This window comes from Patiria miniata, unplaced genomic scaffold (genome assembly GCF_015706575.1).
Source record: "Patiria miniata isolate m_02_andy unplaced genomic scaffold, ASM1570657v1 HiC_scaffold_13, whole genome shotgun sequence".
In the NCBI taxonomy this organism is placed as follows: domain Eukaryota; kingdom Metazoa; phylum Echinodermata; class Asteroidea; order Valvatida; family Asterinidae; genus Patiria; species Patiria miniata.
The window spans coordinates 5,131,210-5,153,382 of NW_024037051.1; the positions used below are offsets into that span (position 1 = coordinate 5,131,210).

Below are 22,173 nucleotides of genomic sequence, written 5' to 3' on the forward strand. Positions count from 1 at the left end.
CGGTGCGATAAATTTGAGTAAACATTACATGTACGCATACAAGTTATTTCTAGCTTTATGACGTCATTATTCAAAGTGGAATAAAAACCGAACATAACTCAAAAGCGGAAGCATTTTACTACACACATTAAATTAGGAAAGTGTTTAGTGAGGAATGTCAGACAAATAAAACAGTGTGATGACGTCATCTTTCGAAAGGGCGCCCCCCTAGCGGCACAGAAGATAGTGTGAGCTTTCTTTAATTTGAAAACTATCCGTTCAAATTTTACCACATCGCCCCTTGATATTCTTTGATTAACCACATATAACTTGGCAAGGTTTCAAATTCATGACGTCATCAGACCGGAAGTTACTTCTATGAGAATTTGAAAACGATCATATTTTAAATGTAATTCTATCAATTGATTCATGTCGATCTAAGCCCAAAAAAAGGTATCCATTACAATGTTCACCTTTGCTTCCAAATACTGTGTCGTCATCAAACCGGAAGGTGGTTGTTATGAATACATACGTCATTTTACTTTACAATGAACATCTCTTTCCGTTTTTGATTAATGACGTCATCAACCAAGAAAGAACTTGCATGTGTACATAGAATGCTTACTGAAATTGATCACACCGTTAAAGATGTATGTTTTTACTTGCAGATAAAAATAATTGATTTTACTGGAAATGATCTTATTTCGAAATCCTTTTTCTTACATAAAAATATTCATAACTTAAAGGAAACATGCAGTGGAAATTCAGCTCATCTTGTTTTCATGCACATTACTATGTGTTGCAACAATACGATCTTAATACTTGTTTTCATTGGAAGTGACAAGAAAGTGGTAGTTTTTCAATGATTAGTAAATCCTTTCATCAATATATAAGAGGGCGCTATTTTGCTTTTGTCACACAAGGTACTCCTTGCCAAAGGTGCGTTATGAACAGTACAAACATTAGTCCTTCAAAATTACCCACAAAACTTTTTTTGAAGAAATATTTGCCACTACGATTGTCCAAATAAGCTGTTTTACATGATAAACAATAACAAGTAGAATTTACTCCAAGAAAATAAAGAAAACTTTGACATATATTTGGATACACAAAGCTATAAAGACACTTCGGTTCTGCCTTGAATGACATCACGCTTTGGCTCATGAATATGGACATTTTCATTAGCATAAAAGCTTAAATGTTGAAATTTCTTTCTTTTACTGCTACAAAGGAGGTGGAAACTTCATAGTTACATTGCACATGGCAAGAAAGCTGTTTTAAATGTATTTAAGTCATATAAATCCTATTACATGTTCCCGTTAACTGGACAGTGTTTCATAAAATAGTTGTCTACCCGACCACTCTGCGTTTGTAACAACAAACGCAAAACTCTAGTTTTGATTTCAGGTTCAAGTCTTCATTTGGAATTCACATAACTTTAACCTTCCGGTTGACCCGGAAGAAAGGGTTAAGTGAGTTCACAAACGTACACAAAAAGAAATGTTTATCAATTCATGGTCTATCTGATTACAGAATATAAACATCACTGGTTATTTTGTTCAAGAGTTATGGGTGAAAGTAATTGGACCCTTTTTCATGTAAAATCGCTTGTAATTTGACACCCAACAAAGAAGATTTGTGAGAACAATTCTAGACAGTGGTCGGGTTGTGCCTGACCACTCAATAAGCAGAAAAGCCCTATGTTTGCCCATATCATTTGTACACGTTTTTTGTTACCGGCACTTTGGGCACTGAAATCAATTCGATTGACTTTATACTTGGCATACACTTTAGACCAGCAGCTGAAGTTGTGTACCGAACATTGACATCATCGTGACGTCATCATGAGTCACGTGACGTCACATTATATACGATTTTTCTGTTGTGACTATTTTCTAGCAGAATTCGGCTAGATCTCACAGATTGGGCTATATCTTCAGAACTGCAGGTCCGATTGGAATGAAAGTTGATATGTACTTAGACTGGGATGTGTTACAGATGAAAATTTAAGTGACGTCACGATGACTTCATCACGTGACATGTGACGTCATATTAAAAATTGCATATTTTGAAGGCCAATATCTACAGAACTACAGGTCTGATTGTGTTGAAACTTGGTATGCACCTAAACCGGGATGTGTTATAGATGAAAATTTAAGTGACGTCACGATGACGTCATCACGTGACATGTGACGTCATATTAAAAAAATATTTAAACAAAATTGTTTTAAAACATTTTTGTTTTAAACAAAATCATTGGTTGCACTGGAAAGGTTAAATTTTCGTGGTCTTTGTTTTGACATAAAATTATTCATACCTTAACTGGGCTGTGTCTAATGAAATAGTTGTCGGCCCGACCACGCTGCGTTTGTAACTCAACAAACGCCTTGACCTCTTGTCTTTCATTTGTCTTTATCATTTTCTTTAGGGCATATTTAAATTATTGGCAAGAAACGAATATGTTAAAAACGTGAGCCACAGTCCAAATAAAAAACTTGTTGCAGACACTATACTTTTCCTTGCAAAACTTGCGTTATTGTTTTCGTTAAGTTCAAAAATATATCAATACAAAGAAACACAGTTTCAGTCCAACGATAAATGTAGCCTGGACACGTTAGACTTGATGCAATATTAAAATAATACTTCATATGGGCTTCAGCAAATCCATTCTTCATTAGAGATAAACTTCTTCAGTATGAACTTCAACTTTAATTTGTTCCATGACTCGCTTCCATGTGATAACTACATGACTTGTATAGGCTTATACGTCATAAACCTACCTCAGATGCTCCAAAGACCTTGACGTACGTCAGCCTGGGAACCAGCCCAGTTCCTCTCAGAGAACTCAATTGCAAAACATTTTTCACCTTAATTATATATAAGAATGAGAAAGCAAAGAGGAAAATTCGCTTAAAGAATACTTGTAAATATGCGTCTTTCATCACCAACAATAGTAGGCGCACATCACCAACAATGGTAGGCGCACAACGTGAAGAGCCTTCTCAAAAGTACCAAAATAAAGCGAAAATGGTGACGACAAAATAGTAATAGCAAAAAGATAATGGGGGAGTGGTCGAGCAACACCTTTTTGGTCAACTGACTGCATCTGGCCTTCAAATTCATTTTGATTAGATAATGACGCCAATTAAACGCCGCCAATGGGCGCAGGAAAATAACTCAACAAAGGCCACTATCTGTATCGCAATGTGGTATGAAAGACTGGCATAAGCTCAAGCACATGTAGGCCAATTTTCCCTTATTTCCAATTGACCTTTTTACTTTAGGCCTACCTTTTTTTCTTCACAACAGTTCCCGCTTTTCAACATTATTTGATGCTTTAGTGACACACTAGGTACACATTGATTAATGGAAAGTGTTTTAAAGGCACGTATAGGGTTTACTGCTTTTGTGCACTTGTTTTCGTTTGAAGCAATAGCTTCAAAGTTTAGGTAGGGTGCATCCTGCTGAAGTTTTTGCTTTATATGAATGCAGGAACAAAACATGTCTAACTGGAATCCGTTGCTAACGCACGTTTAAAGTTGCCCGCGGGCACCCTATTATTTCAAAACATCCGTCAGGTTTAGTTTTCTTCCGAATCATTTCGCAGGGTGTTTGATAACGGTGTTACAACGGATAATGTAGTAACCAACGGATAACGTATCACCAACCGATAATGTAACATAAATTGACCCATGGTGTGGCAACATTTACTACACTATCGGTCAATGTTTTTTAAATTATCGGTTATAGTGCTATTTCATCGGTCAATTTGTGTGAGACATTATCGGTCGGTGATACGCTATTCGTTGGTTACTACATTCTTCTCAGTTGTAACAAACAGTCTGATGTTCGCTTTGAGCAAGGTTTCTGTCATTGATATACTGTCATACGAAAACTCACCGCGTTGAAGAGGGTGTTAACGCACGTGGTGGTTGCGCTGGTGCCCCCTTTACGAGAATTTAAATCTGGATCGGAAATGAATGCCAGCTCCAGATATTTCGTTGCCTTCGTGTCAATCGGCAAGGCTTCTGGCGGCTCGTCGGCAAATGTTAACGGCAAAGTTGGTGGCGCTTAGGAGAACAATTAAAAAACAAACCAGTCGGGCATCAAGCTTGGAGTTTGACAAGCTGTCATAACTGACGAGCAGAGTTGTAACGAGTCACTGATTTTTGTGACTCGAGTCGAGTCATTTTAAAGAAGTGACTAAGTCGAGTAGAGTCATTAGATCAACGAGTCGAGTCAATTCGAGTCACAAATATTTTAACACTATATTATAAATTACACTAAAAAGCAACAAACACAAGTGAGAAAGAATACAGGCACCAGTCTATTACGAAAATCCAAAGACATAAAGTATGCTATATGGTACCCAACCAACAGTTGCTAGCTCATGTCACAGATAAGAAGATGTGAAACCTCGGTCTTATAACTGGTTTGGCTTCGGGTCTAGATTTTGTTGTTCGCTGATCCCCGACAACGTCAATACCTAATTGCATTATACAAAACTGTTTCTGATTATTAAAAGGTTGGCCCGTCCGTATCCATTTTGTTTTGTAAAATCGGGAAATAAATTTAGCCAGCGTTCCACCAAGAGCTTAATAAGAAATCGCCCGAAACCAATGATGAAACCACGGATTGAGAAATGCGTTTTAAGTCTGGTTCCGGGTTTAGCATTACATGCCACAGGTATAGAACCACAAGGTGGGAGTCCGCGACACGGTGTATGTTTGTTGTATCACTATGGAGGAAGGAAAACAGACGGCCGCTGTATATGAGCGTACATTATTCGCGAACATAATGTGACGTGAACAAAAACTGGCAACGCGAACGGCGCGGCGTAAGTCATTGCAAATATTTTTCGCAAATAAGGTTTGCTTTTATTTTGGGACTCGAGTCGTATTAGCCTTCCTCGAGTCGAGTTAAGTCATTGTGATGAGGGACTCGAGTCGAGTCGAGTCATTTGCTCCAGTGACTCGAGTCGAGTCGAGTCATTTACCCGTCGGGACTCGAGTCGAGTCGAGTCGCCAAAAAAATGTGACTCGAGTCGGACTCGAGTCGAGTCATTGACTCGAGTCATTACAACTTTAGTTGAGCATTCCAGTTTTCAGTTTCAGAATGAATGATCTGCGTCAGAAATGTGAGTTCTTTATTGTTTTGACTTACATGCGGAATTTGTTTTAAAAGTGTGATCAATAAAAACAAAATCAAATAAATTATATTACGTTCTGTCTCGCAGAATGCCCCTCTTTCCACTGGTCTGTTCCTATAGGCAACGTGCGGGTGACCCCGACCAACATCTCGCTTGACGGCATGTTCGTCATCTAGTGGCTCGATGTAAAGCTCACCACGGCCATGGTTGCGAAATATGACCGCCATCTTGCAAAAAAGACACCATTCAGAAAATAAAACAACCGAATAAAAGGCATGCAAACAGACCTTTGGTGTCGGCTCCAGACAAGGTTTACTTTTGAAATAATTCCTTTCATTATTTATTTGGGAAATATCATAACTTATTCCAATCAATGATACTATATACCCTTCTTCAAACATTTTGGTGGCAGCTATGGGATTCACCGAAGCACTAGGCCTATGACTTACCAAGCCGTCACAAACGGTTACGGATGCAAGAGAGTCCTTTTCACCGGCTACCTTCCCTGTGTAGACGCAGTCAGTCCGAAGTGGCACTTTCTGGATGCCTTCATCTGTGTAGATCTCAACCTTGAGTCCAGGGGCATAATTACTGTCGTCGTGGTCTACGATGAGGTTAAGCGTCTCTCCAAAGGCTTCGACTTCCAGTTCTAAGAATGAGGCGGCAGTGGCTCCCTTGCCAACACTCCTCTTGCCTTCAGCTTCGACTACGAGTGGGTACACAATCTCATATTCCGGGGCTACAAAGAAAGGAAATTTAATTGTTATCTTCTTCAGTGCTATGACCTTCTTAGGTGACTTCTCTCAACAATACCCCTTTCAAACTTATTGCAACATGTAATGAGCGTGCACAAAGGAATGCATTGTGGTCATGCGTTGTGGAATACTGAGTTTAATAGCTACAATCCCGCCAAAGTGGTTGGGACACTTCCTTGGCCTTTCCCCTGCTCCCCCGGTCAATGTTGTTCTCTCCAGCTATTGGAGCACACGCCGCGCAATGAGAGACAACATTGAGCGGGGGCAAGGGGGTTGGGGCCCTAAATGGTGATGCTGAAACGAAATAGTTTTGCAAACGACGCAAAAGTTTGCGACAACCTTCAATAGTTTTGCAAATAAACCCAATACATGTATTATACTTCGTATAAGCAAATATTTTTGCGGCAATAATTATATTTTCTATGTTTCGAGAGACAATCATGATTTTGTCATATTCGGTTAGGAAAGACGTCACCAAAATAAAACGATGTTTTAGCGCGGTTGCCCACATCAATTGTGCCACAATACCTTTTTCGTGGCTTTCAACACCGAAGTAGCGAAAAAGCTCCTCCGTTGCAAATTCAAGATCTTTGTTACGAACCTATACAGCGAAACAAAATAAGAAATATGAGTGTTTTTCATGTATATTTAATACACCAAAAACCACACCCTTTTTTCTTTGAAAATCATTTATAATTGGGTGGTGTCTTTTACACATTTGTAAATAAATTAAGTAACTCTTAATGAAATTTATGGATGACTGGTCATTCTATTTATAGTGCATCACATCCGCACGGGAGTTGTGAGCTGTACATGGCACTTAAAAAAGAATCACAGGGAACAAAGCAGAAAGCTGAATCCCATTTAGTACGTGGTTACATAATCATGAAAATGCAAATCATACAGGGTGTCCTGAAAATAATGGCGCATGTAAACCCCGCCATTTTCGCCAATTTACAACCGGAATTTACTGCAAATCGTGTAAGCACACGATCGTGTAAGCACACGATCTTCAAGGTTACAGATTTAGCTTGAGAATACCGTTTGCTTAATTAAGATTGCTTTTGAAAATCCAGAGAAATGTTTGAATAACCGCAAAGCCAAAAACACCATTCTCTGCCACTTTTAGGAAGCGAGTGCTTCAAAGGTCAGACAATGCCAGCATGGCTCTTTTGATAAGATTATCCCTATGGGTGTAAGACAAACATTCCATTCAAACGACAATATAGGGTTTTGTTCTTATGTTGAAACGATTTAATAGTACAGACAGGTTCACTTTTTTAAAACTTCAATGAAAGAGTTCAATTAAATATAAATAAATATTGCACACTCTGCTTAAAAATGTTAAACTCACTAACAGTAAAATGATTTGGTTTTAGATTGGGACTATACTGATTTTAACTGCTTCACAGAAAGTGGCTTCTTGGCTTTGCCGTTCAAACATATCTTTGGATTTTCAAAAGCTATCTCAATGAAACAAACGATCTTCTCAAGCTAAATCTATTATCTTGACGATGGTGTAAACATCTGTAGAAAATGTTTGTTGTAAACAGTGGCGGCGGAACGGGTTTGAAACTGGGGGGGGGGGGGGGCAGCACCCAAAAGGGGCACTTGCAAACCCGTGCTGAAATGTCGACACGTTTTTTTCACCGGACACTTCGCCTCCGTAGAATCAAATAGTGGGTGTGTGGGGGTGTGTACTGGAATTTACTACCTTACGGAGCAATGAACACAATAGGGAACAAAAGATTGTATACGTCTCCAGAAGAACATTTCTATAGAAGTAGTATGAGATGGGAGGGTACCAGACTTTACCCCGCCCATTATCCCCCTTCTCCAATAATCTCTGACCCCTGGCCCCACCCTCTGCCCCCACCCCACCCCCTCCCAATGATCTCCCTCCCAATATCTCAGTCTCAGCCCCACGCCAAAACCGGGGACTAATATCTCTCGTCTTGAAGATCTCTCTCTGTCCAGCTGGTGAGTCTGATTGCTTATAAATCTAAAAGTCTGACCTCTTAAAAAAATTTAAAAAAATTATATTGATATATATAAATGATGGATATGATTAGGCCAATCGTTAAGGGATTTTCTAGATGGAATAAAGCCACGCTGCGCGATTACGTCCAGCGATATAATGTACCGTACGATCAAAATGTTGCTCTTACGCGTAAAGTCTACATCAACGGGATAAAAAAATACGAAGCTCAATTTAGAAACTTGAGGAAAAAGAAGCTACATGAGCTCAAACAGATTGTAGACGATTATGATCTGGAATATAACCCGTCGGGTTATAAGGGTCGATTTTTGAAAAAAGATTTACTCTCGGCGATTCAAAACTCTAGGCAACCCGAATATTTTCAAGAGGCTGAGTTTAGAGCGACGAGGAGATTTAGAAATAACTTTAGAAACTGGGAACTGATTCCTAGACTTTTTAACGACGATTTAGTCAAGTTTTTTGATACGCACAAAGATCAAATTGTAAATAAAATCAAGTCAGAATTGAGAGAGCTGAGAGGTTTAAAAATGGAGCTCACAATCAAAATAAAATACGAAAAAACCAAACCGGATGGTACGATCGAAACGATCGAAGCTACACATTTTACCGATCAGAGAGTCGTTTTAAATCAAAGTCAAATAAAACAGGTTTTAAAAGAAGACATCGACCAGATATTTAAAAAGGATGAAAGGTATACGAATCAAGGATCGGGTTGGGTTTTAAAAAAGATAATGGCGTTGTATATCAACATCAACAGGTTTAACCCCGTGAGAGGTAGTTCTTATATTGACCTACCAAAATGTATCAAACAGAAAACGGCGATGATAAACATTAAAAACAAAGACGACGAGTGTTTGAGATGGTGTTTGAGAGCTGCTCTTGGGTTGTATACGGATAAAGTAAAAAATAACATAAAAAACGATCCTAAATATAAAATTCATAAAGAAGAACCTGTTGTATACACCAAAGACGACGGACTCAAATTTAAAGGCGTAGATTTTCCAACACCGATCGACCAGATACCAAAGATAGAAAGACAAAATAATTTAACGATAAACGTATACGGTTATGAGGAGGAAATATATCCGTTATACGTGTCTAAAAACTATAAACCAGAGTCACGACCTATCGATCTGTTTTTGTTTTCTGAGGGCGACAAGCATCACTATTGCTGGATAAATAATTTTTCGAGATTGATTTACAACGTTACAAAACATAAAAGTAAGAAATATTTTTGTCGAAGGTGCCTGTGTCATTATAGAACGCAAGTAAAATTAGATAGACACATGACCGATTGTAACGGTATAGATACACATCCGTCAAAGATTGTATTTCCTACCGCTAAGCGAAAATATGTAAATAACGAGTGGATAGTCGACGAAAACGATGTGCCAATATTAGAATTTAAAAACTACAGGTTTAAACAAAAAGCACCGTTTGTAGTTTACGCCGACTTTGAATCGATATTAGAAAGAAACTCGAACGATAAAAAGAATAACACGCAAAAGACAAACATTCACAAAGCTAGCGGTTATTCGTTGGTAGTAGTTAGATGCGACGGCACCAATGCGTATCAAGAGACTTATAGAGGTAAAGATGCCGCATCAACGTTTGTACATAAAATGTTAAAAATACAAAGTGACATAAATTGCATATTTAAAAAACCCCAACCCATGAAATTTAATGAGCGAGCTAAAGAACATCATGATACAACAAACACGTGTTGGATTTGCGAGAAACCAATTTATCCCAATTACTCGAGCAACTGTCAGTGCCAGAAACCCAAAAAACCAAAAACAGAAAAACAAATAAAAGAACATCAGTACGAAAACAAAAATGGATTTACAGAGTCTAAATGCCTCAACTGCAAAAAGAAAATCAACAAATTTAGAAAGGTGAGAGATCACTGCCACGTCACGGGTAGATATAGAGGTGCCGCGCACGCCTACTGCAATCTAAAATTACAAGTTAAACCAGGTTTTACCCCCATACCGGTCGTCTTTCACAATCTGCAAAATTACGACGCTCACTTGATCATGCAGAGTATTTCAGAGTACGATGAAAAGGAAATACAAGTTATCGCTAGAAATTCGGAAAAGTATATTTCGTTTTTGATCGGAAATATGCGATTTATAGACTCGTTTAATTTTATGGCGTCTTCGTTGGATAGATTATCTAAAGCTTGTCCAAGAGAGTCGTTTAAACTACTCAGAGAACATTTTAATCGTCAAAACATCGACTCGTTGTTACAAAAAGGAGTTTATCCGTATGAATACATGGACTCGTTTGATAGATTTCAAGAGACCAGCCTACCCCCATCGAACAATTTTACAGCAGCCTAAAAGACGAAAATATATCGCGAGAAGACTACGACAGAGCTAAACTGACGTGGAACGAGTTTAAAGTTAAAAACATGGGGGAATATCACGATTTGTACGTCACTACCGACACGTTATTACTGGCATGCGTATTTGAAAACTTTAGGAAAACGTGTATTACAAACTACGCGTTAGATCCGGCTAATTACTATACAGCACCAGGATTGTCTTGGGATGCCTTGTTAAAACACTCGGAAGTTAAACTCGAACTATTGCAAGACGTAGACAAACATTTATTTTTTGAAAAGGCAAAAAGAGGTGGTATCTCGAGCGTGGGTGGTATGAGATACCACAAAGCCAACAACAAATACCTACCAGACCATAATCCAAACGAGCCGTCGAGTTACATCACCTACCTCGATGCAAACAATCTGTACGGCTGGGCCATGAGTCAATACCTGCCGTACAAAGACTTTAAATGGGCGTCTACAAAAACGTTTACCGAGTCCAAGATATTATCTCTCAGGAAAACGTCAAACACCGGTTACTGCTTCGAAGTAGACCTCGATTACCCGGATAATCTCCACGACCTGCACAACGATTATCCCCTAGCGCCAGAAAATATCGTCATACCAAAAGAATGGATGTCTGATTATCAAAACGAGTTATTGGATACCGAACCTAGTAGCAACGTGCAAAAATTAACGTGTACCCTTAATCCTAAACAAAAATATGTTTTGCACTACGTCACGTTGCAGTTGTATCTCAAACTCGGCTTGAAACTTAAAAAGGTACATCGAGTGCTGCAATTTAAACAAGCTCCTTGGATGGCATCTTACATAGACAAAAACACGCAACTCCGAACAAAAGCGACCTCTGATTTTGAGAAAGACTTTTTTAAACTGATGAATAACAGCGTGTTTGGTAAGACGATGGAAAACGTCAGAAACCGGATTGACGGTTACCTGCTCAGAGACAATAACGATGACGATCGAGATAAATACCAAAAAATTATACAGAAACCGAGCTACAAAACGACGACGTCATTTTCAGAATGCAAATTGTCATTTGTCGAAAAGTACAAGACTAAAACCGTGTTAAACAAACCAATCTATTGCGGAGTGAGTATCTTGGATCTATCTAAGACGCTGATGTATGATTTTTATTACAACCATTTGAAAGACAAGTACAAAGAGAAAATCAGGTTGATGTACACAGATACGGACAGTTTGGTACTCGTAGTGCACACTGACGACGTATACAAAGATATGCAGCAAAACGGGCAACAATACGACCTTTCGAATTATCCGACGGATCATCCTTTGTACGACCCAACCAATAAGAAAGTGATCGGTAAATTTAAAGACGAGTTTGGAGGTAAAATAGTCAAAGAAGTTGTTTGTATAAGACCTAAAATGTACTCCATTTTAACCGCTGACATCAACCTGAAAAAAGCCAAGGGTGTCACAAAATCGGTCACCTCTAAGAAATTAAAACACCGACACTATTACGACTGCATCTTAAACAAGAAATCTCATTATGAAACCATGACTCACATTAGGTCGGAAAATCACATCCTTTACACCGTATCTCAAAATAAACTATCGTTGAGCCCGTTGGACACAAAGAGGTACATTTTACCGGACGGTATAAACACGCTGGCTTTTGGTCACTACGGCGGTAATTGCGTGTCCTCGGGTACGACTTGAAGCTCTTGTCTCACAAAACTCCTTTTTGGGCCGTTTTGAAGGTAATAAAGAGTAGGACCCGTCGTGACTTTTTTACCGTTAATCATTTTAAATTGACTCGTTCTTTTTTCCACGTTGAAGATGTCTACGCTCCAAATGGGATCCGTGGCTCTTTTCGAGGTTCCACCCTCTTGCTCGCCCGGGTAATATAAATATCTAACCATGGCATCTTGCGGTAATTGTTGCTCTTTTGTTTTAACGGGGTTAGCCGGCGATTGCCGGACCTGTTCAAGTTTAACCGCCTCTGACGGTGCTTTAGCTATTAATCTCGTCGTTTCGTCATTTATTGCCTTGACCACGCTGGGTAATCGCTCGACCCATTGCGTGTTTCTACTCTCGGGATTTAACATTTCTTGAGCGTACTGATGACCAAACAGTCTCTCGGCTAGCGTTCGGTTAAATCTTTCTACGATACCCTGCGATCGGTGGTTTCCTGGTTCACCTACGATAATCTCGACGTTTTTTGAAGCCATCCATTTTTTAAATGCACCTTTAAATTCGGTACCGGCATCTACTCTCAACGTTTTAGGGTAACTCAAAGGCGATCTCGCGTAAATCTTGACGATGGCATCTTTGGTGGAATCCGCCGTTTTAGAAACCAAAGGTTCTGCTTCGTGGTATCGACTCGCAACGTCGACAACCGTCAAAGCGTATTTATAAGTCTTGCGTTTTACTTTATCCCAGGGTAGGTATAGCACATCCATTTGGTGAAAGTCGTTTGGTGTTTCAAACTCTCGCGAAGTACTCGTAGGCCTGGGTACATATGCAGGACCCGGCAGATAAATTTGCCAGATCGCTTGTTTTTTAAGCCAATCCCTGATTACCTTTTTATCGATTTTTGTTTTATCGTGTAAATGGTCGACGGCGCTTTCACCTCTCCAATAACCGCTCGGGCTATAATACAGTTTTTGAAGTTTATCCATCATTTACTATAATAATAATTTTAAAAGGCTTTATACATTAAATAGATGGCGTCAGCTGTTGCTATGATGATAGGAGGTGCGATCATAAACGCCTTAGCTTTTTCGGGTTCAAACTTTTTATTTTCAAGTCTAAGGGATGATGGCAGCGAAGAGCGTAAGAGACACGATTTAGCGACAGAACAACTCTCGGCCGCCAAATATCAGTGGCAACGAGAACGAACAAAACGACTCGATTTTCTCAACGAACGTATCAGAAAACAAAATGCCTCTAAAGAAACATTTTCCAACGTAGACCAAGCGTTGCGTTACTACAACGAAATGACCGGAGAAAACGTCGAGTTACCCCGCGAACCCAAACTCGAAGATTTTTACGAGCCTAGCGACCAACAAATAGAAAAAGAACTGGCGTTTATCGCGGGAGGAACGCTATTGGTGGGCTTCTTGGCTTACAGATACCTTTAAATTTAAAACTTGTATAAATAAAATGAATGCGTATGGAAAAAAGCTCAATCCCAGTAGGCTATTAAAAATACCCAGATCTATCAAGGGTGAGAGAAAAGAGGTGGTCATTACCCACAATCCCAGTAGTATATCGGCGGGGCAAACGCTGAGAGTTAAGTTTCCTCAATTGGGCGTAGACGACGTGATCGTACCCGGCACTTGTAAACTAGCTTTTAGTTTAGAACTCGACGGTGGAAGCGACGACAATAGAACCATTTTTGGCAATTTAGCCAGAAATTTAGTCAGCGAAATCAGCGTCAGGCTTCAAGGTCACGAAATCGTAAGTTATCGTCACGCCGACGTGTATCACAACTTTAAAGACAATTGGATCAACAGCTCGACAACTCGAAACATGGCGTACTCGGGCATAGAAAAAGAAAACGTGTCTAAACTAAGAATTGGGGCTGGAGATGCTAACGCGGGCGCCAACAGCGGTAAAGATCAGGCTATCGCGGATGCCTATGGTAACAGATATTGTATTCCCCTAGACATTGACATACTGACTTCGCATCACCCTTTTTACCCCAGCGGTTTAAAACAACCTCTGACGTACGAGATAAAGTTTAACGATCACGAAAAAGTAGTCAACAGTTCAGATACGGCGGCGATGTATTCTATCTCAGACTTGTCTCTCGAATACGAAGTGGTGACCAACAGAGACCTAGCTATCACCATCAGGAATAAACACAAGGGGTTAATGCAATATCTGTTTGATAAAATCTACTCGCTAGAAGTTAGATCCGTCAACAAATCGGACACGCTTTGGAACGTCAGCGTCAATCAACCCATCAGGAGTCTCAAGGGTATTTTGTTTTTGTTTAAAGATCCCGCGGTCAAAAATCCGCAGCGATTTTACAATCCAAAAATAACCAAAACATCGGTGACCGTAGAAGGTAAACCCAATCAACTCTACAGTCAAGGCATGTTTCAGTATCAACACTGGAATGAAATTAGCAAGTTCTTTGGAGACAGCGATACCGAAAGCGGGCGCGGAGTAGATAAAGACTTAAATTTGACGGGTTTTGACCTCGGAGACTACCTAAAAGACAAGTACGGTCTGTGGCTCGATTTTAGAAGTAACGACGACAATTCCGCTCACGGATCCGGTAGGAAACTCGGAGACGGAGGAGGCATCAACATTCAATTTAACAGAGAAGCCGAAAGTCAAGGTGACCTCACGATGTACGTATTTTTGGTCATGGATGCTCAATTGAACTTGGAAGACGGGAATTTTAAATCTCTGTTAAGTTAAAATGACACAACCGCATTGCGCTTTAATCGTCGGCAAAACAAATTCGGGTAAAACCAAATGGATTTTGGATCTGTTAGAGTCAGACTATAAAAATACATTTGAAGCGATAGTCATCATTTGCCCTACCATATTTAAAAACAAAACGTACATCGAAAGAAAGTGGATTCAAGCAGATCCCGAGGTATACCTCTGCGATCCGGATTTGTACAAGATGACGCTCAACGAAGCGATCGATTTTTACAGTAAAATATTCGAAGGTGTTGCCACGCTGTTTATCGTGGACGATTGCTCTTCGGATCAAGAGATTAAATATCGTAAAAAGACGTGCGCGCTAAGCAAGATGGCGTTTAGCGGAAGACACATAAATCACAGCTGTTGGTTACTGACCCAAAAGTACAACAGCGTTTTAAAAGATTATAGAGAAAACACGGCTTGGTTGGCGTTATTTTACTGCAAAGATAAAACATCGTTTGATCAAGCGTTAGACGAAAATGACGTCGTACCCATTGAAGAACGAGATTATATAAAACGACGTTTGAGAGATGTGAAATATAGTAAATTGGTCGTATACACCGAACCTCCAGTTAGTTACGAGCTACTTGAGTAGCTAGGTGAGTAACAATTAATAACTAGGTTAGTAACAATTAATAACTAGGTGAGTAACAATTAATAACTAGGTTAGTAACAATTAATAACTAGGTGAGTAGCAATTAATAACTAGGTGAGTAACAACCTACTCAACAAGCTACACAAGCATTACAATTTGCTGATCAACAAACATCAACAAAATTATATTTTGTTGTTAATAAATGATAGCAATATTTGAGTATTTGCAGTTTTTGGCTATTATCGTCATATCGCTTAATCTATCGTTTTACACCTACGAATATCTTTGCCTTTGTAACAAAGTTGCAAAAGCTACAACAAAATTAAATTCGTTTCTAATTAAATGGAGGACCTAAAACTGACTTTAACGAACGAACAAGATCACAACGCAGAACATAAAGATCGTTTGTGCGGTGTCGTAGCAGCCGGAAACTCTAGAAAGTACTTGGGAAAGGAATACACCGTTAAACATATCGAAGCTCTTGACAGTAAAGAACTCGAAAAGCTGTATCATCTGTACGAAACTAAATTTGGAAATGAAATTGTTCAAACTGTTGGTAAATACACTTTAAGTCTATTTTCGAGAGTGTTAGCTGTGGTTACACCCGTACAAGTTTTAGGATATAACGTCACTATAGATTCTGAAGAAGAACTCACCAACGACTTGAGTTCCGATCCTATTATAAGCGCGAGTATGGCTGGTATGTTGAGCGACGTTTGTTACAAGTACGGAACTTTTATATCACCCCTAGTTGCTACGATAATCACAACAAAACATTTAAAATTTAATAAACCTAATATAATAAATGGAAGATCAGAAAGCAGCGATCACAGCTCAACCAGCAGAGACAGAGACGCCTCAACCGATAAAAACAACGTCATCACCGTCGGTAACGAGAGTGACCAAGACTAAAAATCCTAAACGAATACAGCAGGGTAAAGCTTTAGCCGAGCACAATAGACAGATGAAATTAAAATTAGCAAAAATGGACGTAACATCGGACGAAGCTACGAGCTCACCAGACTACAACTCTTGGGCGATGTGGGGTGCAATAGCGTCCATAATAGGAGTGGGGCTGCTGGTACTAAAAAGTAAGGCAACTGCGCCGGTAGTACAGCCAGTGCCGGTAGTCACACAACCCACTACACCCAGCGCCCCCAAAACGCTAGACATGGAATAAACCAGCAATTTAAAAATTGTTATATTAAAAACGATGAGTAACTTTGACACCAACGGAATAGCTAATACGATTTATCACGGAGCCGTCATATCGGGTCTTTCGATGGGATACGCCATGGTAGGAAATAAACTACTCAAAATGAAAGCGCCGGATTTAAGCAAACTAAGCGTAGAAGATGCGGGTAAATTGACGGGTATTATAAGTGGAGCTCTGGCCACGCAAAATTGGTTGGTGACCCAGGGTATACTACCGGGCAGTATAATGAAAACGGTATAATTTAAATAGGTTTATTAAATAAATGGATGAGGGAGGATTTTATGATCCAGACTACGAAAGAACAGATGATTACGACGATGATGATGATGTAGCAGAGACCAATGTAGATGACGACTTTGATACTACTACACCACCGGTAGAGACAGAAAGCGTCCTCGGCACGGGTACAATAAGCAGTTTATCTATAGAACTAATAAAAGAAGATGTTGATTCATTTTACAAAAAAAATAATATAGACCCCGCGTTTATCGACCCCAACGATTTTGAAATTGGTAAAGACAGAAATCTATACGTTAAAACATATAAAGGTCGAGAACCATTATCTTATAGACGAGGTGGTCAAAAAATATATTACAAATTAAGTACCTTACAAAGTAAATATGGTACCGCATTTATTCGCGACACCCTCAAAATCGCTGACTATAAACCAACACTACTTGCCAAACTAAAAGATAAACTCGAAAAAGTACAACCCGAGAGTATCCCCTTGACAGAACTACCCAGAGCCACCGATGAGGTAACCGAGATTATAGACGATTTACAACGCGACACCGGCGCTCAAACAGAAGGATTAAATTACAGAGAACTCCAGGGTTTAGACAAAAGTCTTCAGACGTTGAGAGGTAACCTCGAACTTAATTTAGCGCGTCTCGCAGAACTAGACCAAGAGATATTTGATGCCGAACATGAATTAGGTGATCATAGGATCAGCGAAGAAGAACGACGAGAGTTAAACGATAAATTGAGCGACTTAGACGCTGAAAGATCCGCCAGATTAGAAGCTGCAAAAACCAACGAACGAGGGCTCAAAAGTCAGATCGCTAGAATCAAAGAAACGATTAATAAAATATTAGGCGACGACACGACTCTGGCGGAAAAGATTAGAACTCTGTTTAGAGAACAAGGTGTGACCGTAGTGAGTATTTTAGCCGCTTTGAGTTTAGCCATCAGCACGATAGTGAGTAGCATCGTCGCTAGCGTGAGAGGTGCGGGTGCCCCACCCGCGCCATCGCCAACACCTGCACCAACACCAACACCAACACCAAAAGGCGGTATCAAAGAGTGGATTTCAAAACAACTCGCTAATTTTGCATCTGCTCTTCAAAAACTCGGAGTGAGCGCGTTGGGTGCTCTGCCGGGTATCATAGGCAGCGTACTCAGTTGGATATTTAACGCGCTGAGTAAGTCCGTATCGTGGTTGGCCGAACACGTGTGGGCTTTGTTTTTGGGTGTGGGAGCCTTGGTGTTTGCGTACCTGCAAAAACGATGGTAGTAATAGTTGTAATCAAGTTTAAACACAAAAAATAAGCCTTACCAGCACAAAGTTGGTAAGGCTTATTTTTTTTTGTGAGATTAGAGTGTGACTTATCGCGTTGCCTCGTAGGCTAAAATACCCATGCCAACGATAGCTAATACTCCTACCGTCAACGATAACTTTTCGTCTTGGTGAGTTTGTAGTTTCGTGGGTTCTTGGGTTAAAACTGTAGGTGCTGGTGTTGGTGAGGGTGTAGGTGCTGGTGTTGGTGCTGGTGTTGGTGCTGGTGTTGGTGCTGGTGTTGGTGATACAACATCGTTCGTCATAGGCTCTGGGGGTGTTGGTGGCGCGACGTCATCGGTGTCATCAAAAGAGTCGTCCGGTTGAGGTTGTGAGTTTAAATCTAACACCAAACCAGTTTTCATACTCTGGGTAGCGATTTGAAGATTGTTGTTATAACCGTCGTGCGTTCCAACCCTCAAGTTCATATCCGATGGAATTAAATACAACCCCGGTTTCACAACAAAATTTAAAGGCGTTCTGGCATACTGCAAAGAGTCTTGAAATTGATCGATACTCGTTTCCATGTCGTCTACTGCATTGATGATATCTTCAACGATGACGTTAAATTGTCTCTGAGCGTCTAATCCGGTGCCCGGTGATAATACGCTCGTTTTTGTTTGAGCCTGCGCACCGAGTAAAGCGTACACGTAAGATCTGATCGATTCGTTGATCTTTATGATTCCCGCGGAGGTAAACGAACTCTTGGCGGGTATAAAATCTAACCAAGCCATTTTGACGATGTCGTCTTGTTCGAGATAACCCTTCCAATGCTTAAAAAAAGCATCGTGTTTTTTTGGATCGTCTAAACCCCAATTTTTATCACCCGTGGGGTTGATAAAATCGTCGAGTGTGGTCGTGTTTTTATCATAGTTTAACGGCAAGAGTAAAAATGATTTTGTTTTTTCGTTCCAAAGAAAAAGCCGACCTAAGCCATAAGTCTTTTGATCTCTCGTCTGTTTAAAAGACTTATTTTGATCGATGGCAAACGTCTGACAGATGTTGGTAAATGCTCCACGATCATAGGTGTTGCTGAGAGCGTCAAACGAGTCTTCTCCCGGTATTGCTACGGCCATGTCGTTTAATATCCTTCTCACCGTAAAGTATAGATGAAAATTAAATAAGGCTTTAACGTAACGGTTGTTCGAGTTTAAAATATCGATTCCAACACCACAGCCCGTTGTAGCGCAATAGATCGCAAAGTTTAACTGATTTTGATAAAAAGACATGGGGTCTATTTTCCAACGAAGTACAGCATCGTTGGTATTGAGGCGAGATATTTTATAGTCCGAGATTAAGTCGGGAAACGGGGTTAAAAACGTGTTAGACGCGTTGACTGTAATCTCGAGTTCGCCAGTGAGATACGGACTGTCTAGTACATGCGCTGGGGTGGTAGCTTGTCGTTTAGCTACATTTTGATTTACTTGTCTCGTTACCTGATCAGCTATCGATTGTATCTGCTTTTTTAACGACTTAAAATCACTCATTATTTTAGTTTCAGTTTTAATATAAAAAGACTTTAAAATAAATGCATTCGTTTCACTTGTTTCAAAATGAGCAGACGTTTAAATTAGAAGACGTCGTAGATAATTTAAACGGTCAAAAATCTATACGCGTAAAAAGGGTGTTGTTTAACGCAGGATATTTTAATATTTCCAGCGCCACGGAGATTGATTGGTTTACGCAAATAGATGGGAGACCCGCGTTTACCACAGATAAACCTCCCCCCATACCCGCGGAGTTTCTTTCAGATGTACACATAAGAACGCCGGATAGAGATTTTATAGAGCGATTGTTACCCGATATACCATACCACTTTTTAATTAACGATGAAAATGTTTTACAAAAAACTATAAACGATCTTATAAAAGCGTACGAAGACGATAGACTAGAATCCGTTTTAGAATCAAACAAAAGAAAAAGAGCTATTATAGCTGAACGGCGAGGGTTGATTTTAGCCGCCATGTCTTCAGAAATACCAAAAACTGAATTAGAACTTAATACGCTTCAATCTTTAGTAAGATTATTATATGTTAGAGAAAGAAAAATCTTTGAAGGTGAGGAATTGGCTTCAAAGTTTATTGAAGGAGAAATGGGTGCGAGCGAGTTGAGCGAGTTGAGAGATAGTAGGGAAGCAGGGGTAATTATAAGGGGAAGTCTTATCGTGACGGGTGAGGATTTAGATTTTATTCCTCCGAGTCATTTAGCGCCGTTGCCACTCGGAGTCACCGGTTCGGTCATCATAGCACCGGGGTGGTACGACGTCGATTGGTTCGATTTCATTTTAAATTCTATACCCGGGGTAAGTTTTCGAATATTTAGAGAATCTAAAAAGGTGACGTTGGTGATAACCGACGTAAATCTCAAATTGCGCTTGAACAGAGAAGTATCTCGATTACTCAATTTACCCAAAGGAAGACTGGTACCCAAAGTGGTGTATACGGGGTCTTACGACGTTAATCCGTTTAAATTTTTGTTTATTCGCTGCCCGCAATTAAGTACGAGTGAAAACTTTTTTAATGGTCGTCCTTCTGACATCTTAAAAATCGTACCCGTGGCTACGCGCAAACCCGATATTGATAGAGCCGAGGGATTCAAAAATCTTAAAAACGGTATAATCGACAAACTGACATTTTCTATCAGCGGTGAAAAAGGACAGGTATTCAACAACAAGGGTGAGGGTATCATTATCGAGTTGGAGATCTTTTAATTTTAAAATCTTTTTATATTAAAAACATGAGTGTAGATGGTAAGGCGTTATACCCCGATATTTCTGGAGATGTACTCCGATTAAATAGTAACGAAGAAACAAAAGTGTACAGACTAAAAAAGATTGAAGAGATTCGATCTTTAATCTTGAAAGAGAGAGACCACCGAGAGCGCACTTATAAAAAAATAAAGAGAGTGATCGACACTATTAATTACGTAGAGATAGGATTAGAAGGATTGGGGGCTGTAGCGGGGGCTGTCAGTATTCCCGCTCTCTTGGGTGTTATATCAGCCCCCGTTGGATTGGTGCTAGAAGGAACGTTTATAGGCGCTTTTGGTGTAGATATTCTGCTTAGAATCGCGTCTAGGCGATTATCCGCCAAGCTGAAAAAGCACGACCAGATTAAAATATTAGCAGACTCCAAACTTAACACGATTGAAGAATACGTGTCTCAAGCCATCAACGACGGAGATATATCGCATGAAGAGTTCTTACTGATTACGAGAGAGCTCGCAAAATTTAACGAGCTTAAGCAAAAAATTAGAACAAAGACCAGCACAAAGCTTCAAAAGATTAAAAACGATACAGACTTTGAAAAAGAAGTTAAAAAACGGGTAGACGAACGGCTGGCAAAAGAAAAAAAATCTCTTATCGAAAAACTTACAAGTTCAAATTCTCGGTAAATAAACATTATGAAAGCGAACCACCGAGTTATACCTCTATTTCACCTCTTAGGGCTACGCCCTCGGCCCCGCCTTTATTGTAGTGGTCATCGTATCTTTTTAGTGCCTTATTAAATTGATTTTGAGTCACTTTAAATAAATCTCTAACTCGTTCTTTGTCTAATCCAGCTACATAATAAAAACACGCCGCTATTAACGAGCGTTTGACGCAACCATTTCCCCTCAATGTTTTGTAATTAACGAGCTCGTTATATTTATTGATTGTTTCTTGGACATCTTCTAAGTCTTGCTCTGGACACACCGACAAAATAAGTTTCTCCACAGTTTTTCTTTTGTTTCTTTTTAAGATTGACCAATTGATACGATCTTCTTGCGCATTTTCTGCCGAAAAATCAAAGTAACGCGAGACTATTTCACCGCACGTTTCACAAACTAAAAAACCATTCTCGATGATTATATGGTGATCGCACTGATCTGTTTTATCAGATAGCTCGACGTTTTCACTCTGAAAAAGATTCATTTATTATAAATGATTAATTGTTTTAAATAAAGGTTTTTTTTTTAATGTATGATTGGCGCTCCATACCTTTCTGCTCATTTTATACTTTCCATACCATCAGCGCTCCATACATGACACAGAGCAAAGTGCAGCCCGCACAAAAAAATTCAATTTGTCACGCTTTGTTGTTTTCAAAACTTGTTTGGGCCAGGTTTTAGTCTGTCACGCTATGTTGTTTTCAAAACTTGTTTGGGTCAGGTTTCAATCAGTCCCGCTATT

General features: G+C 39.7%; 1 protein-coding gene across 1 annotated transcript in view; it reads right to left on the reverse strand.

Moving 5' to 3' along the window:
• The window catches only part of LOC119720782 (A disintegrin and metalloproteinase with thrombospondin motifs 4-like), a 43,065-nt gene that overhangs the window by 13,168 nt on the left and 7,724 nt on the right, over positions 1-22,173 (reverse strand). The window contains exons 2-6 of the mRNA XM_038190625.1: positions 6,412-6,484; positions 5,578-5,867; positions 5,202-5,355; positions 3,880-4,049; positions 2,760-2,846 (exon numbers count right to left, since the gene is read on the reverse strand). Coding sequence (XP_038046553.1) covers positions 2,760-2,846; positions 3,880-4,049; positions 5,202-5,355; positions 5,578-5,867; positions 6,412-6,484 — 774 coding nt within the window. The remainder of the gene's footprint in view (positions 1-2,759; positions 2,847-3,879; positions 4,050-5,201; positions 5,356-5,577; positions 5,868-6,411; positions 6,485-22,173) is intronic.